Genomic DNA, 19,745 nt, shown 5'->3' on the forward strand with positions numbered 1-19,745 from the left:
AATACCCAAATTAACTACAAAGATATAAGGAAGATGCTATGTACATCCAGAGAAAGAATTGCAAATAGAAGCATGTATAGAAGGTTTTCTATGCATACATACAAACACACACACATACATATATGTATATTCAATACATGTATACTTGTGTCTAATGATAACCATGGGGAGGAAGAAAAGGAGGAAAAAAAGCATAGCTACATTATGATCATTTTCAATCAGTTTTTAAATATTATATATTTTAGAAATATTTTTATTTAAGTTCATTATAAAATAATTTTTTAAAAAAGCAAAATATAGATTGAAGGAATTAAACATCATCTAAAGAAGAAAAGATTTTCAAGACAGCATTTCATAGATTTCTTCAAGTTTTAGAAAGGCTAATTTGCCTTCAATTAGAAGTTCAATTAAACTTGTTCTATTTGGGTCAGAGGGCAGAATTAGAAGCAATGTGTAGAAATTGAAAAGATGTAAATTTAAAATTAAGGTAAAGGAGGAGTTGTAGATTTTCTCTCCCCGATGACTTTTGCCTTTAACATCACTGGTCCTCAGTTACTTGATGTGTAAAATAAGAGTTAGACTAGATGATCTCTAAGTTTCCTTTCTGTCTAATGTACTATATCACTATGCTATTTACCAGATATTACTACCTTCACAATGCATTACCTTATATACTATCCATGAAAAGATCTCTCAGTAAAATACAGTCATAGAATATCATAAATGAAAAAAAAATTTAGAGCCATCTAATTCAACCCAAACCTGAGAATGAATTATCTTTGACATGTAGTGGTCATTCAGTCCCTGCTTGAGGATTCCAAATACCTCTAGAAGTAGTTTAATTGTGTTTATAATTAGATGTTTTCTTTCATATAAATTAAAATCAGATGCCATAAGTTCTACATAGTTTTGTCATGACCCTTATCTCAAGCCCTTTCTTTTCCAAAGTAAATGTCCTGGTTTCCAGTATAGTTTCCAGACTTCTCCTGATCACCTTTCTTATAGACAGGCATTTTATATATCTTGTAATAATAAAATGCTTCTCTGATTGCATCAGTGTATTTGGAAATCTTTACCAATTTTGTTAAAATCCATCTAGTTGAAGAATCCTTAAAGGAGGAATAAAAGATAGTAGCACCACCACTATTTTTTTTAAAAAAGACATTAAATAAGATAACCAGGGACACTGGAATTAAAATTAGGACTTTAATATTGTTTTATAACCTACTGGCCATGCTTCCATTGATCTCTTAGAGTCATATACTCTTTGGAAAAAAGGATCACCATTTTTGCCACCACCAATACTGATAGCTAACCAATTAAGACTGACAGGAAGACAAACACCAGAGTTCTGGGAATAGCAATATCTACTTGACCACTGTACTTGCTTGTGAAGAAGCCAAGTATCCCCAACAGAGTCTAATCATCGGCCAACTACAGACTGCAAACCTCCTTTTTTCAACTTTGGTTTTTGCAAGGCAATGGGGTTAAGTGACTTGCTCAAGATCACACAACTAGTAAGTATTAAGTGTCTGAGGCCGGATTTGAACTGAATTTGAATTACAGGGCTGGTGCACTATCCACTGTGCAATCTAGCTGCCCCGATCCCCATTTTTTTCTATTTACCAAATGTATTTTATTTGGCCAACAAAGTTCAGCAGCAAGGCACAAAAAGTGAGAGACAAAAAAGGGTCATGTTCCAATGAAATCAATTTATTTCTAACACCTTAATTACTATCTCTTCCCAGACTCTGACAGAGAAAGTTCAGGACTCAAAGATCAAGAATTTCAGGACAAGTAAGGTCTCTTAGGCCTCTGGCAATCTTTCCAGTTCAATGCCCATTTCTACTACTACTACTAATAACAACAACCTTTTTTAGAGAAAGGTATCACCATTCCTATCCCTAGCAGAACCAATTACTGACCAAATGTCATCAATAGGCAAGTAAATGAAACTTGCTATATGGGTTGTTTCTTCCTATTAGAATTTGAGTTCCTTGAGAACAGAGGTTGTGTTGCTATTCTTTTTGTATCTTGAGCACGTTGCATATTGTTCTGTACATAGGAAGTGATAAAATGTTTTATTCATTCCTTCATTGAATATAGATAATTCAAGACAATGACTACTGAAGGGTCTCAATCAACTTTACAGATTTGCTTCATCAGTTTTTGGTGATGTGTGTACATATGTGTATTCTGTTTTAAAATGGTATATATTATAGGATATATGCACAATATATTTTATATATAGATTATATTATATTACATAAGCTATATAATAGAAATTTTTGTATTCTATCTCATGAACTTGATCCAATGTATACCACCACTCCCATTTTTATACATCCAATTGTCTGTTTCTTTGTAAAAAATATCTCCCCTCTCATTTCCTTACCATTTGAGAAATGTTGAAATGAAATGTTGAAATGATGTTGCTGATGAAAAACTATGTACGCATATCAATTTTTTTAATAGTTAAAAGACTTTCCTTCAAAATATCCTCTATGTAGTAAATAATTTAAGTGCAAGGACAATAACCCTCATTTTACAACTTAAACACTGAGACTCAGAGAAGATAAATGACTTACCCACATTTATAGTGCAAGTGATTATCAGGGCTAGGATATTAGCCCATTTCTCCCAATTCCAATTGTACCTCTCCTTGCATTAACCTACACTGCTTCTCAATGTTGCTTAGAGTTACTAAGTAGCATGTTTTCTCCCTTTAACAATGAATGCAATTAAATTCAACAAATATTTATTGGGTATCTGAATTTGTCACAAACATTTTGATGGGTGCTATAACAAATGTTCTGTTGGGTGCTATAAGAGAAATTAAAATATTAAGATATAGCATCTACAATTGGGAGGAGGGATTAGAAAAACACACAAATGACTAAAATATGGAGGAGGATGTGTCCAAGAGAGCCCTAATGGACAACAAGGTCAAAGTTTTAAAATCTTCAATATACTCAAAAGTCCATGTTTTTTTAATCTATTTTAAAAAAAATATGTGCATGCTGAGAAAGAAGTCTGGCAACTAGGTACTCAAGAAAATAAGTGCGAGGCATTTTGGTATGATGAATAACCTTAAATTAATTTATGATATTAATACTGATTTAGAAAAAGAATCTGGAGACTGAAGTTTGATGCTTATCTCAAATACCTGCAAATACACGATCAAAGTCAAATCACTTAATTTCTCTGAGAATCAATTTCTTACGTAAAAGGGGAATAATCCTTTATTATCTACTTAACAAGGTTGTGATGAAAAAAAGTTGTGTTTTTATTAAATGTAGTACTAAAACAATTCTATTATTTATCTTAGAAAACAACTCATTTCCATAGGTGAAGAAGAAGAGGAAAATTATTCTTCATGGAAATTTTTCACATTAACTTAACTCTTTAAAAATAGATTGCAAGTACCATGTAACTTTAAAACCAGATAAGAAAAATTTCAGAGACTTTTAAAATTTATTTTTTACTTGTTCTCCAAACTACTTTGAAATATAAGAAATATGTATTTTTTTCTTGCTAGTATCTACTAGAGAGCAAACAAAATCACTTTTATGGCATAATCAAGTCTTTAAATTTTTAAAGAGATATCCATTTAGAAATGCTTGGTTTGTCACTAAGCTATCTTAAATCATAAAAAGTACATATTTCAGGAACTTTTAGCACTTAAAGGAAAAACATATATGTGAGATGTTGGATTAAAGATTTATCAAGGCAAAGAAAAAAGAGTGACATAGGTCTTTAAAAAAGGATGGTATAAATGTATTTTCCATGAATTATATAGAGAAAAATAGGGTATGAAAAATATTTTCACAAAAAAATAAATGTGCTCAGGAGGACTCTTCCTCAAACCTATAGAATTTAATGAAAATAATTACTGAAAGCTCCAGGCAACACAGATCTTTAAAAGAAAACTGTTATCTACTCTGGCCAGGAAGAATGTTTTATATTCTCCCTTTCCAACAAACTACCTATACCAACTGAGCAAATAGATATTAAACTTGACTACAAAAAGGGAAGGAAATATACTTTAACAAAACCTTTTACTCAAAGTTACATTATAGGTTTCATGGTATTATTTCTAAGACTTCAGAAATCATTTTGGCAATAAACAACAATTGAATACCTATTCTTCCACATCCAGCATTACTTTTGAAGGGCTTATAGAACCACACTATAATAAATTTTCAGTTACCAACTTTCCAAAATATTCTTTGGATAATTTGAATCTGTCTGTATACATTATCTATCTATCTATCTATCTATCTATCTATCTATCTATCTATCTATCTATCTATCTATCATATATCTATTTATCTATCTATCATCTATCTATAATAGAAAACCCAGCACAAAATTCTTTAAGAATATACTTACAGGTTTTTAATATCAACAGCACCACGAAAAGCCTTCCTTGGAATTGCCTGAATCTGATTTTCACTGAGATCACTAGAAACAATAGCAAAAAGAAAAATGTAAGAATGAATTTTAAGAGATAGACACTTTAGAATTCTTCAAAATAAAAATGGTAGAAACATTAGACTACTACAGAAAATTCAACCAAGTAAATTCAAGTCTACATTCAGTATTAAATACTCCATTTAACACAGACAGAATACCTATTGCATGCAAAGTATCATCATGTAGATAAAGATTAAGGATGATAAAACCTAGTACTTTCCCCCATGAAGTATAAAATCTAGTTACAAAATGTAGATATTAAAAATTCCAATAAAAGAGCAAAAAAAAGTGTACACTTAAACAGCCTCTTGAAGCATTTTCTAATTTCATAAATCAATAGAAGATATAGTTCCTTTTTATCTGAAGCAGTGAAATAAAATGATTCCTTTTAAAAAATTCTAAGGAGCAAATAACTCAATTTTAAGTTATTCTGAGGCTTAGATATTTGGTGTTTCTCCAATTTCATTGAGCTATCTATTAGGCAACACACACACACACACACACACACACACAGACACACTTCAGTTTAACTAATCTTGGAAGAAGGGAGAAAAGAGATTAAACCTATGCAGTGTGATTAAATTTTTATAGAACTTTAAGTAATCTTGGAAATAGAACATGACAGCATTAGCTGACAATAAACCCAAAGCCTATGCATGAAATATTAACAATGAGCTGATTTAAAACCTTTCTTTAAAAATTCTGTTATAACTATAAACACAGAATACTTATATTTACATTTTATTCTAATTGAGAAATAAATTTCATTTGAGTAAAACAAAATAGCTCTTCTAGATAAAGGGAGAGATTAGTAAAAATTGTTCATATCCAATGAAATATATCATTATTATCAAGGCACACATTTCTACATGAATTTTTCTAAACTTTCTCAATCTTTATAGAAAGTTATATAACTGTATATTTAAAATAATACAATAGAAGAAGATAGGGCAGTGAGGTAGCATAATGTTGGGCCTGGAGTCAAGAAGACTCATCTTCCTGAGTTCAAATCTGGTCAAAGATTACTTATTAGTTTTGTGATTCACGGTAACCCATGTTTGCTTCAGTTTCCTCATCTGTACAATGAACTAGAGAAAGAAATGGCAGATCACTCCAGAATCTTGGCTGAGAAAACTCCATTGTAGGTCATGAAGAGAACAGAAATGAAAAAAAAAAAAACTGAACAGTATAATTGTGTAGTTAAGTAATACACTAGAGGCAGAAAAACATAATAGAGGGGTTATTAGATTTTGCATGAGGACTTGAGTTTAAATCATGCCTTAGTCATTTATGGTCTATGTGACCTTGGACAAATTTTTGAACCTTGGAGAAATGGTTTCCTCTTGCACAAAATGGGTACAATAACACTTGTGTGGTTTAACTCTAGAGTTTTGGTAAGGAAAGAACTCGGCATGTCTTAAAAATATTAAACATGGGTTATTAAAACAGAAATCTGATATTACTTTTCATGTGACAATACCACTTAATAGAAAGCTGCCATCCCTTTCCATGTCAGTCTTTATTATAAGTACTTGAAAGCAGTCATGCTTCCTGTTCCTAAACTGTTTAATTAATCAAATTTTTCATTAATCCAAAGTGACCAAGAAAAGAGAATACTCAAGAGAGACATGAAAACTGTCTTCAAATATCTAATTTGAAGTCATATGAAAAAGTGTTTAGATATATTCTTTGTGTCTCTAAAGGACAGAAATTCAATGAAGAAGTACAAATTGAGAAAAAGAGATTATAGTTTAATATTTAACTGTCAGTTCAAGTTGCTCAAAATTTTCAATATTATCTAACTGAAATTAGTATTTTCTTGAATTATTTAAGAACAGTATTATGAGAATGTTCTACAGGGTTCACCAGATGATCAAAAGAAGTATGTGACATTAAAAAAATGGTTAAGAACCTCTGACTTCAAAGGGATATGCAGAAGAAATTTAAAAGGTTGAAGTAGATGGTCTGAAATGTTCCTTCCACCTCTAATTGTTTTATGATTTTATGGACTTGTTCCTCCCAATTCTTTTGGCATATTTGTAAAGCTTTTATATCATGTAAAGAGAATTGATAAGACATCTACTTGAATGAAAAGGAGAGAATAAAATCAAGGATGAATAAGATTGTAAATATGAGTGCCTGGAAGGATACTGGTTCTCTTCACCAAAATATGATGAATTACTATAATATAAGCTATTGAGGAAAAAAGTCAGAGAGCAGTTAAATTCGGTTAGAAGAAAATATAATCTTGCTAAGATTTCCTCAGGCATTTCAATATGATCTGTTTGTTTTTGGTGAGATTTTTTTCTCCTTAATCCCAATAATTTAGAATAAAAAATAAAACAGGGGCCAACTAGATGGCGTAGTGGATAGAGCATGGGCCCTGAAGTCAGGAGGACCTGAGTTCAAATCTGCTCTCAGACACTTAATAATTGCCTAGCTGTGTGACCTTGGGCAAGTCACTTGACCCCATTGTCATAAACAAATAAAAAAAATTAAAAATGTAAAATAAAATTAAAAGTTTAAATCAGGACAAATTATCTTGGTAATATATTTTATATTTAAGCTACAATATATAAACAAGTAATCAATGATTCACAAATATTTATAGGATGCCTGCTACATGCAAGACTCTGTGAGTAATGTAAAATATAAAATAATCTCTATCTTCAAAAAGTTTATAAGCCAGTTGAAAAAATAAGATAGTTATATAATATATTTTCAACAACTGTATATTAAGAATCTGGTAAATACACAAAATTATGCTCAACTCTATATAAATAAATATTTAAATATAAATATAAATAAAAACAAATAAATATATGTCTATAATATAAATAGTATATATAATATACAGTTATATAAATATAAATAAATAAACTTTCAGTGCAGTAGATAAATACCAATACTAAAAATAGAACAATATACATAAAAAAAGAAAAATATCACGTAGTTAAAGAGTTACCAGTTGGGAAATATAACATATCACTAAGAGAAACAAGGGAAACCAAAAGGAGAATGTGGAAGCTAAGCTGGGTGTGCAATGATTGGAAAGATATCAACAGATAAAGAGATATACAAAGAGGGCATTCCAGGAATAGAGAAAGTTCCCATTCAAAGATTTGACCTAGGAAAGCGCTTGACATTTAAATGGGACAGCAAGCAGTCCAGTTTGACTGGAATACTTTGTATATGATGGAGACTTAAGCTATATAGTGTTTCTTAATGTCAGAGTAATGAGATCTGGTTTATTGAGAATATAATGGGAAATCTTGATCTTACTGGCACTTAATTAGCATTAATATGTCCAAGTGGAGAGGATGGAAGCAGGAACATTAGTTAGGAAGCTATTGCAATCATTCAGCTGAGTGGCAATGATGGCCTTTATTTCTACAACTCATATTTATAAACCACTTTATGATTTATAAATTATTTTCTTCATAACTTTGTTATTATTTTTATTGACCATATGAGGAAATGAAAACTCAGAAAGACTCAGATGATTGCCCACTAACACACAAGTAGAAAGTATCTGAGCTGTAGCTCAGGTCAGCAGATTTAAAGTCTAGTGCTTTTCTCCCTGTTTCTCTAAAGTCATTTTTAGACCTAATTGCTCCAAAATTGTTCAATGATCTCTCTCTTTGAATTCTAGTATCAGGAAGAACTTGACAGTCATAATGGTGACATCTAAAATGGAAAGATGATGAGATTGCAATAGCAAAGAAGGGATGGATTTAGGAAATTCTATAGAGGAATAATTTGGTAACTGAAGGATAAAAATAAGCTACCATTTTATTAAAGTATCTTTATGAATACAAATTTTTTGAATTGGAGTCAATTATGGCCAAAACAAAAGAGTCTCAACAAGATTAAATGATTTACCTAAGTATTACGTGATAAAGCTGAGATTCAAATCCAAGTGATTCCTGAGTATAGCAATTCCATGACCATATTGCCACAATATAAGACAATATTTACATATGGAAAACATTACAAGAGAAATTCAGGGTATATTCATTTTGACATGCATTAGTTAGACAGTCTTTGGAGGATATAGGATTTCAGGTGAACTTTAAAGTATGGATGGTAAAATTCAACTGTGTAGTAAGAATGTTCTGAACAAAAGCATTAAGGGAGCCATGTGAATAATTTTGTAGATGAACAAACAAAGGACAGAGTGGACCAAAGATTTGTCTATCATTGCATGGAAGATAAGTAGCAAAGAGGTCAAGACATCTTGATGACAAATCCCATCTTCTTTCCCCTATATAAAACTTAGTATTCTGTCTTATAACATCCTTGGTCAATTTGAATCATTGCCTACTAGCTCACTGAACTTCCACTTCTTTCTTTCTTTCTTTCTTTCTTTCTTTCTTTCTTTCTTTCTTTCTTTCTTTCTTTCTTTCTTTCTTTCTTTCTTTCTTTCTTTCTTTCTTTCTTTCTTTCTTTCTTTCTTTCTCTCTTTCTCTCTTTCTCTCTTTCTCTCTTTCTCTCTCTCTCTCTCTCTCTTTTTCTTTCTTTCTTTCTTTCTTTCTTTCTTTCTTTCTTTCTTTCTTTCTTTCTTTCTTTCTTTCTTTCTTTCTTTCTTTCTTTCTTTCTTTCTTTCTTTCTTTCTTTCTTTCTTTCTTTCTTTCTTTCTTTTTAAGGTTTTTGCAAGGCAATGGGATTAAGTGGCTTGCCCAAGCCCACACAACTAGGTAATTCAGTCTGAGGCTGGATTTGAACTTAGGTACTCCTGACTCCAGGGCCAGTGCTCTATCTACTGTGCCACCTAGGTGCCCCTGAACTTCCACTTCTTAAAGCAAGGACAGCCATATTCATATTTTGTTTTTCTACAAAGTGCTATGACCATGACTAATTCACAGTCAATAGTTGTTAGAGGGATGAGGTTTCATTAAGTTTTTTTAGACTCATCCCCTTTGGAAATCATTCTTGTCACCAGTTATTTTGGAAGTGTCTAAAAACCATTTATAAAAAATTAAGTAGTCTTAACATAAAAAACAAGGTTAGTAACACTGATATACATACATGTTACAAGAAAATACTCTGTGGAAAAGAGTACTTTAGAGCTGGTTGATGGTAAAAGAGTCTACCTATTTTAATCAAAAAGATAGGAAAACCACAATTTCCTGGATAAACAAGAAAGTGGTAAAAATTTATGCCACTTCAAACTTTAGCTAATACAGTGTCTTCTGATTAGTTATACTAATCTAGAAACAATAGAGAATGAAGCCTCTTTTTACTTGATAAAAATTATTTTTCTCCCAAATTGTGTCAATCATAGGGTTGCTTTAGAGCTGGCAAAATCACTGTCATCAATCTTTCCATGTATCTTTCATTCATATTTCAAGTTACCTATAGTCAGCCTTTGGAGAAGGAAATGGCAAACCACACCAGTTTCTTTTTCAGAAGTGGTTAAAAAGGAAACATAACAGAATGGGCTAACTACTTTTTCTTTAAACTGATGAGAAATGACAAATTGCAAGTTCTATCCATAGTTAGAAATTAAAAAACAACTTTCATTTGTGTGATAGTTTTGATAAAACAAACAGGCTCTTTAATCATACCCAATACACAACTATCAGTGCCATCTTATTTGCTTGTTTAACCATAGATATTAATATTAATAATGAGTATTTATTAAATGTTTACTTTGTCCCGGAAGTGACTGTGTTAAGTTCTGTGAGTACACAGTCAATGAACCAGTCCTTACCCTCAAGTAGATTACATTTTAATGGAGTAAACAAGAATAAACAAAAATACAATAATTATATAATGAGAAATAGCAAAATTCTAAAGCACATTCAGAAATTGTTGGTCAGGATGGTAAGAGGTTCAGAGACTGCTTTGCAAGAGGTTGAGTTGAATTACTGGGGATGTTAAACTTAGAAAAGAGACAATTAAGGGAGATGTGAGAGCTAATTAAGTGTTGGAAAGGCAGTCATATAGAAGTAATATTAGACATAATATGTTTGTGTAAAATTGGGAGCAATAAGGAGAAATTTAACACAAACAAAATTCAGTTCTGTAAGGAATTTAATTACTAAAAAATTAGACTTATCCCAGATTGGAAGACCATCTTGAGGGGTACTATATTCTTCCTCTGTGGAACTCTTTAAGCAGCTCCTGCCCAGATTCCTTTTTGGGTATGGGCTGGATTTCATGACTTCAAACTCTGTGATTCCATGACTGAGTGAAACAAGTGATTGAGCATTTTAAAACATGCTCATTTATTGGTACCCATCAACAACCTCAAATCATCAGGATAAGTTTATTGCCATTTATCTTTTCAATTTCATGGCTTATTTACTTAATTGATAATTGCTGCACTAAATATATATTAAGTGAATAATCTGTCCAAAGCTTTGTGCTAGGTACTAGAGTGACAAAAATCAAAATAAAAACCATCCCCATCCTCAAAAAGCCCACATTCTTCAGGACAAACAATATGTATAAATGAATTGGAGGAAGATTGGATTATGATCAAACATCTTGGTCAGGAGTTAGTATTTTTAAATTGTGTTTGGCACAGGCAATGAAACATATCTGTGATTATTTTAGTTTTTTCTAGGCTTGTCATATTTTAAAGATCCATTCTTATGACTTAACTAGCTAATGAAAGAAATTAAAAATTGTATCCCATTAAGTCCTAAAATCAGTATGATATATTACTTTGCTAATCATTGATGGACTTGGGTCATTTTGTTGGGCCATTTGCTCAGCACATATATACCTGATAAATCTTTAAATTTGGTTTAAAGAGGATGAGTCTATAAATGTGTGCTTTTCAAATTCTGAATTATACCAAACCAATAGATCATTAATGGTCATTAGAAAATAAAAATTACATCTAATTGTAACTTAATAGGAATTTACTGAACACCATCATGTTTGCCTAATATTCTACTCATAATTTTGGAGAGATGTCATGTAGGAAAATTGTATTGATGCTCTTCTCAAGGAGTTAATACTGTATCAGACAAAATGTGTATAAAAACAAAAAGGAAGGAAAGTCAGATTCGAGGTTAAAGTGAAGAAATGACTTGCTCAACTTCTTTATAAAATCATGAAAATCTATGCAAAAATTATTTAGGATATCCAGGGACTGGGGGGAGAATGAGGAATGTATATTGCTCCAAGTAGATGAGGACTGATCTGTCTTCAAAGAAGTAATAGAGGTTTCTCCTTTTTGAGTAGGCAGTATCACTAATGTCACAGAAATGTAAATCAGAACTAATACAGCTTTCATTTCCAATTCAGAGTACCATAATAAGAACAAATGACTTTCAGGAACCAGGTTTTTGGTGTTTTTGTTTTTGTTTTGCTTTGTTTTGTCTTGGGAGCTAAAGTCAAAGTATAGGCTTCCATGAGACCATTCTTATTACAGGAAGAGAAAAAAACTGTTAATTGAAATGAACCAATACAGTGCCCACATCTGATAGTTTGCAACATCCTGCACAATTTCTATCCTCCATTATTAGTCCCTTCTCTACCAAAAGGAGGGAGGTCCACTTATTTGTCTCTGCCATATATTTTACATATAGTTTATCAAGAAAAACAATAATGACAATAAATAAATTCAAATCATACATACATATATATGTGTATATAAATACAAATTTATATTTTAAGGCAGTGTTCAAAGGAGTAACTCTCATGGCACAATGTTTATTTCTCTATTTTATTTTATCAACGCCAACCATAACCAACTGCCACACATAGGCAACGAGCCATTTAGCTGAAGCAACAAGGGAAAGGAGAACTGTTTCAATATGCCAAGCCACAAATGCTACCTTGATCAGCATCACCTCTTCTCAGGACTTGGTGTGGACAAGAGGTAGCTTGGCAATAGCATCCTCTGGACTGGGATTAGTCTCTATTTAGAGATCCAATTTGGCAGATGCATCTAAAAGTACTGCTGTCCCTCTCTCTTTGAGCAGTTATAACTCCTGAAGTCTGAGAAAAGAAAGTTTTGCCACAAAATCCCATGATCATATTGGAGGATCTAACCTTAGAAACAGAAATGATTTTATTAACAAGATTTACAGTAAAGAAAATAAAACATCATTTACTCTGCCATTTTTCTATCTGTATTTCCAGTGATTAACACTGATTGGCACATAGAAAAGTGTCCAAATAACTTATCCCTCCAATCACTTATTCATGACTTCATTAAGAGGGTCAAGAGTTCCTAATGGAACAATATGCTCTTCAACTAAAAAATTATTTTTGAAAAATTTAAAAGTAACAAAGAACAAAGAATAAATATGTAAAATGCAATCCTTTTGATTCCACCATGTCCATCTCTAATGCCAACTCATATTGCCAAAGTGTTCATTTCCACATTTGGGCCTTTGGACACAATATCCTCTTCCATTGGCATGGCCTCCATTATTATGGAATCAGTTTAAGAATCACTGATCTGAGAAATATATTTCTTCATTAATCAAACTTCTCTCTGTGTTCCTCAATCTTATGTCTATCTCATGCATTACCACAAATTTGCTTTTTCTTTTTCTTATTTCTTGTGCAGGAAAACTCAATCTGAAAGGATTCTAAATATGAAAATGCTTTCACCATGGGTTGTTATATGGGCATTTTCAAATCAATAACAACCTCAGCTGATATGTTGTTGACTCAATGTATCCTTAGGGCCCTTTGTAACTCATTTACTCTCTGTTTAGTGAGTCTTAACACTACAGAAGTCAAATGATTAGCCCATAATTATCAAGAACTAGACAACTGCTTTAAGTAGTCTCTGACCTCTTAAGATCTAACACTCCCTGAGGTTACTGAGGCTGTTTTGGGTCAAATCCATCATTTCATGAATTGTACAATACCTACCATAATTTTGTTTGCATCCCTTCTGCAATATAGAATAGTAATCTTGGAACTCATATAAGAACAATAGGAATAGTTTTAGATTTAGTTTGACTGTTTAAAAGACAAAAAATAAGTGGGCAATTTTATTATGACACATATAAATAATGTGGTAAATATCACATTTAATATATGAACACATATATCTTTCAAGAAACTATAATATGCAAAATATACTATGAAATTGTCTATGGAAAACTAAAAGATAATTTGATTTAATAACTTTCAAGATCTACCTAATCCTCTTAGAAGTTCAAACATAAAGATCGATGTCCTAAAATGTTTACATACAGCAAAATTGGGGAAATGAGGCAAGGAGAGTAATTACCAGTTATGTTTCTCCTACAGATACACTCTTCATGTTTTATGTTGACTGGCAAAAAAAAAAAAAACGTTAAAGAGGATAATACTATCACTGGTCCTTTCTTAATTTCATACTTAGCTTAAAGAAAAAGAAGCAGTAGAACTTATTACAAAAGCTTCTGATAGTCGGCAGCAGCTGTTAACAAAAAAGGAGCCAACACTGCAATGCGGCTATTTTATTACCCATACGTATGGTTTCCAGTTGAGTATACCATTAACCTTACAGCATAATGATATCATTTTAATTATATAAATTGAAACAGCAATGTATAATACTTATATCATGTAAGGATGGATCTGCTCTTTCTGTGTGTGAGTATAAACTATCTTTCACTTTGAGGCAATAAATTTATTTTAGATGGCAAACCTGCTTGTAAATTTAATTACTGGTAATTTTATTTTCCTCCATGGTTTAACCTCCCTCAGAGGCTGACCAGGAATACCATAAATCTATACTGCCATTGACTACTTTAGAAACTACTGAGGAAAGTACAGAGTAATGGGTAATGAGTAATGTGCCCTGATTTTAAAAGGAAGGAAAAAAGTGTAAATGTGAATGTCGATGGAAAATTTGAAAGGCAGCCTGTAAAAGCTATTATTTCCCATTATGATACAATATGCAGTTTGCCTTATAAATTTTCATTTATTAAATCTCTCTATAGATATGTAAATGGAGAATAAATCTTTATTGGAATAATTGCTTTTAGGGATTTGAGCTCCTAAGAGCTGCATTTAGGGACTGAAACAACTTGGGGTTCACATATTAGTGATATGCAAGGGTCAATTTCAAAGAATGAATGACTCATATTATGATAGTATATACAATCATTCAGCAGAGTTATACATCCTAGCAGAGAAAAAGACTAAGAGAACAATTTCAGGATTTCTGTGTAGGACTGGGTTGGAATAGTACGAAGTAAGAAAAAGTGCAGATAAAGAGAATCCTATCTCCCTTCCTTTCTTAGAAGTTTCTTTTTAACCAAAAAGTGGGCATTTTTACAGATAAAAGATGAAATAGATTTATAGAACATGGCAGGTAGCATAATTTTATGTTAATTAAATCTGAAGTATACAGGGTGAAAATGATCTCAAGTTCCTCTTTGGGAATAGTATTGAAATAGAAACTGGCAAAATTTTGTCATTTATCTCACCATTAACAGACTACATATCTCCTTACAGCAAATTAAAGATATGGAGTTGCAAAATAAAATTAATGAGATCTGAATTTTCTTTCTATGCAGAAACTTCTACTTAGAAAGTGTCATGGTTAATACTTAGCAATTAACAAAACCTGTTAATACCAAATGAGGATGTTATGGTCAAGTCTACTCCAATAACATGCTGTATCTTTACCATCATCATTGGTTTGTATACAAATGACTGTAACACACTTTAATTAATTAAGAAAAATATTGGGTAAATCATTATGCTTGATTTATTTTCTCTCTATTAATATGAAGTTAAAGATATGAACATGAACAGTGATTTCATTAGAATTAGAGAACTCTAGAGTGAGGAAGACCTCTCCAACAATGCAAGACAGCATCTTATCAGAAACTGAAGGTCTTAGAGAATTGTTTACAGATGGAAAGTTGTGATTTTTTTTCAGGGTCACTTATCTATTATGCATCAGAGGCAGTGCTTGAACCCCGGTCTTCATGGTTCCCAGTTGTAGCTCTCCACTCACTATATCAAATTTTGCCTTCATTTATATTTAGGAACAACAACAACAAAAACCAATAGTGTTTATACCTACTAATTTAAACTTCCTTAATACTTAACACAATCACTGTAATTATAACAATGGGTAAAATATTCAGTAATATGAAAAAGCCTTTTTGATTCATTCACGAAGTTTTAATTTTAGAACTTTTATGTTCAGGAGTGACATAGAAAAATAAAAACAACAAACAATTGAGTTGGAAAAGCTATTACATGATTCTCAAGGTTAAAAGAAGAATGCAAGAGATACATAATTCAGTTCTGAACATTAGAGAATGTTCTAAATATCACCCTGAAGCTATATTATAGTAAAAAAAAGTAAACAGTGTACAAAAGTCATAAAACTGAGATAAAATATTCACTGTGCAGTAACCAACAATCCCAAACATGCAATCAGTAGACGTTTATGAAAGTCTGTTTTCCCAGCTATGTGACTTCTAATTTCTGTTGAGAAATAAATGAACTGCAAACTGAATGCCCAGAGACAATTACAGAGTGATTCCTTAATACATTTGTTGACAAACTGACTGAAACAATTCATTTCTCATTTGTGCTAAGGAAAGAAGATAGAGAACAGAATGTAGTGGATGTAGAACAGTGACCAAGGAGTTTCAATCAAATGGGAGGAAGCAGTATGAAATGATACTGGCGGGGGGGGGGCTAGGTGGCGCTTAGGTGGCACAGTGGATAGAGCACCGGCCCTGGAGTCAGGAGGATTTGAGTTCAAGTTTGGCCTCAGACCACTTAATAATTACCTAGCTGTGTGGCCTTGGGCAAGCCACTTAACCCCATTGCCTTGCAAAAACATAAAAAAAAAAGAAATGATACTGGAATAGATATTGATTATTATTAATAATAGTATTGCCATATTATTATTATGTATAACAAATTGTGGAAAGCTTTAAATAGTTGGCTTAGGAGATCACATGGGGTCAGACTCAATGACTTGGTCAACGCTGACATTATTATTCAATAGCCCAAATTTCCATAAGAGTCAGATAAATTTATTAGTGGAAGATATGTATGAGATTGTTAAGGTAAATCACATTTACAGAAGTATATCTGTAAACTCTGGGTTTAGTTTCAAGAGCAATGCTGCTATCTACATAGCATATGTCTCCCTGACCAGTGTCAGAGAAATCATAGCGTATGGACCATGGGTATATTAAAATAATTGTGACTCATGATTGCTAGAATCTCTTCCTTTACAAGTCAAGTAGTTGGCACAAATTTAATTATCCCCATTTAACAAAATTAATCTAAGCCTCTATTAGGTAGAGCAACTCATGCCCAACCTCCAATATACTCATAAATTTATGAAATGAGATTTCACCTATGAATTAATGAGTAAATTCCAGATTTGTGTTCTTTCCACAATGCCATGCTATCAATTATTCTTATATCCTAATATTTCTATTATTATCCTAAAAGAATTAATAGAACCATTGGGGTTTCACATAGCACACACTTAAACATATATTCCAGTATCTGTCATTGTGATCTTTGAGTTCTTCCTTCTTGTACAGTTGTTCTCATAACATTTGAAAAGTATCCCATTTGCATGAGACACTATAGGATAAGGACCCTCTAGAAATGAAATATATTTGATCTGCCAGGGAACTTCTTTGATATGTTTACTTACAGTGACAAAGCTACAAAGTGTCTTGTACAGGATGTTAATAAAGTTTTGGTCAACCTTAAAACAAGTCCTCTATACACTGAGCTATGTTATCACCTCAAAAATATTGACTACTAGAATAGAATTGGTAGCTCCCTACCTTTACCCCTATCCCTAACTATGCTTTTTAATTTTTTTTCATTTTAATTTAAAGCAATGGGGTTAAGTGACTTGCCCAAGGTCACACAGCTAGGTATTTATTACCTGTCTGGGATGGGATTTGAACTCAGGCTTGACTCCAGGACCTGTGCTCTATCCACTACACCACCTAGCTTCCCCTAGTCATGCTTTTTAAGGGAAAGAAGTTATAGATGACAGCATAAAATGGATTTGGTATGCATGTATCGATAAAAAATAAACAGCAGTTTCTGTAACCTAGTGTGGTATAGTTGAATAAATATAAGATGTAGAGTTAGTTTAAAACCATGGTGGTTAAAAACTTGTTTTTTTCCCCCTCTAATTACACAAGTGATTTTAGATTAGTCACAACTTCCCAGGAATACAATTCCAAAACTGCAAAAGCAAAGAATGGAACTAGATTGTCCCCTAAGATTTGTTCCATTTCTAATACTATAAACCTCTGAAGATACTGAATTTAATTTTTCACTAGGCCCCTCAAAGGCAGGGACTATGTCTCTCTTTTATTCCTATTTTGAGCATCTAATGTGTTATGCTATAATCAGTAAATGTTGCTGACTATTTGTTTATCTTAATATACACATTTCATGTGTGCATTGCCTAGATGTCTTCTCTGATTATTTAAATATATTGGAAGTACCAGTGTGGCACTTTTGCTGTCCAAATGCCAACTCTTTTTCTCACTCTATGATCAATTCACCTCCTTTTCCAGTCAAACATGTCTAAAGTGATTTTCTATGCAATTTATTTCTCACAAGTCATTCTAGGTAACGATAGAGTCTATTTCCATGTATTTTTCCACCCCCATGTGTCTCTTGATTACACTTAGGGTTACTTATAATTTTAGCTGTGACAAAATTAGTGTGCTTCTTGATTCACAGCCAGATAACATCCCAAGGAACATGCTATTGCTAACAAGATAGACTTTTGCTGCATGATACAGGCTGAGACATTGAATATACTCTATAATGTTCCAAATATAATCCAACCTGTTCTGCTCTCCCTACTCTATTCATTGTCGATCCACAATGGCTGCCTAAGGTTATATATACACATATGTAATGTATCATATATCTATATATTCATATACCTATAATGCATGCACACACATATGCACGTAACCAACTTAATAAGCTACTTAATTTATTTTTTATTTCAGTCTCTAAGACATCCTTTATCCATATTGGTTTTCTAGGAGCATTAGACAGACAAATCTCTTGGAAGGGATCTCCCTGAAGGGGTTTTATAACATTTGGGGGAGTTTGATAATTACTTTTCTAAAAAATGTGACTCTTTTAGATATTTTATTATTTATTTTTAATATTTATTAAAAAAATTTTTGAGTTCCAGATTCATTTCTGTCCTCCTTCACCTGTTGTGAAGGCAAAAATGTAATAACAATTATACAAGTAAAAAAATGCAAGACATATTTCCATGTTAGCCATGTTTCAAAGCCAAGTAAAATAAAGAAAAATTTAAATGCATCAATCTGCATTTAGATTCCAAGTCTTTCTTTGGAGGTGGCTAGCACTTTTTATATGTCTTTAAAATTATCTTGGAGAGTGAATAGAACACTGCTTCTGGAGTCAGGAGGACCCGAGTTCAAATTTGACCTCAGACACTTAATAATTACCTAGCTGTGTGACCTTGGGCAAGTCACTTAGCCCCATTGCCTTGCAAAAAAAAAAGAATTGTCTTGGATAACTAACTGTATTGATCAGAATAGCTAGGGACTTGATAATTACTTTAAAACTGACATCAAAGAGGAAGATCTGGAGAACTTCTCAACTTTCAGGCAATCTTTCTATTCCTTGAACTCTACAGGATGTCTTCTGTGATGAAATATAAGGAAACTATTTTATACCATGATGAGTGATAATAATCATAGTAATCAAATATAGTTATCTTTGTAGGATCAGCTATCAAAAGTATATGATTTTATTGTATGCACAGGAGGTAGTGGGTTTGAGCAAAGCATTTAAGACTCCAAGTTGTTCTGAATCAAATGCTTTTAACAACTAAATATAAACATCAGGATACTATATTGCCTATACTTTTTAGAAAATTATGTGACCATTAACGTGTGATTTGCTACAGAAAATTCATTGTGAAAACCTGTTCCCTTCTTTTCTCTTCATTAATATATGCATAGTCCATTCTCATAAATATTTTATGGAGTTGAGAAAGCAAGTATAAGGGCAATTAATTGCCGCTGAATTCTAAGTTGTCTTTTTTTTCCCCCCCTGGTAGAAGCACTATCTGTAATCCCCCCCCCCATTCTTTGGGGGCTTCACACTTTTCTATCTCTTTAAAATCCATCCTAAAACATACCTTTTAAAATGTGTTGATTTCAGTATACTCTTAGTTTTATATAGACATATTTTTATAGCTATATATGCATGTGTGTATATACATCTCTATATAGAGATATATACACCCACATATGTATGGGTATGTGTATATATTTGGTCAGATTGAATCATTCTTT

At 32.1% G+C, this 19,745-nt stretch overlaps 1 protein-coding gene across 2 annotated transcripts in view; it reads right to left on the reverse strand.

Moving 5' to 3' along the window:
* Nucleotides 1–19,745, reverse strand: part of SLIT2 (slit guidance ligand 2) — a 388,308-nt gene that overhangs the window by 168,570 nt on the left and 199,993 nt on the right. For both annotated transcript variants that reach the window (XM_074229717.1, XM_074229716.1), the window contains exon 5: nt 4,393–4,464. In XM_074229717.1, the coding sequence (XP_074085818.1) occupies nt 4,393–4,464 (72 nt within the window). The remainder of the gene's footprint in view (nt 1–4,392; nt 4,465–19,745) is intronic.

The sequence above is a fragment of the Macrotis lagotis genome, chromosome 3 (genome assembly GCF_037893015.1).
Source record: "Macrotis lagotis isolate mMagLag1 chromosome 3, bilby.v1.9.chrom.fasta, whole genome shotgun sequence".
NCBI lineage: Eukaryota > Metazoa > Chordata > Mammalia > Peramelemorphia > Peramelidae > Macrotis > Macrotis lagotis.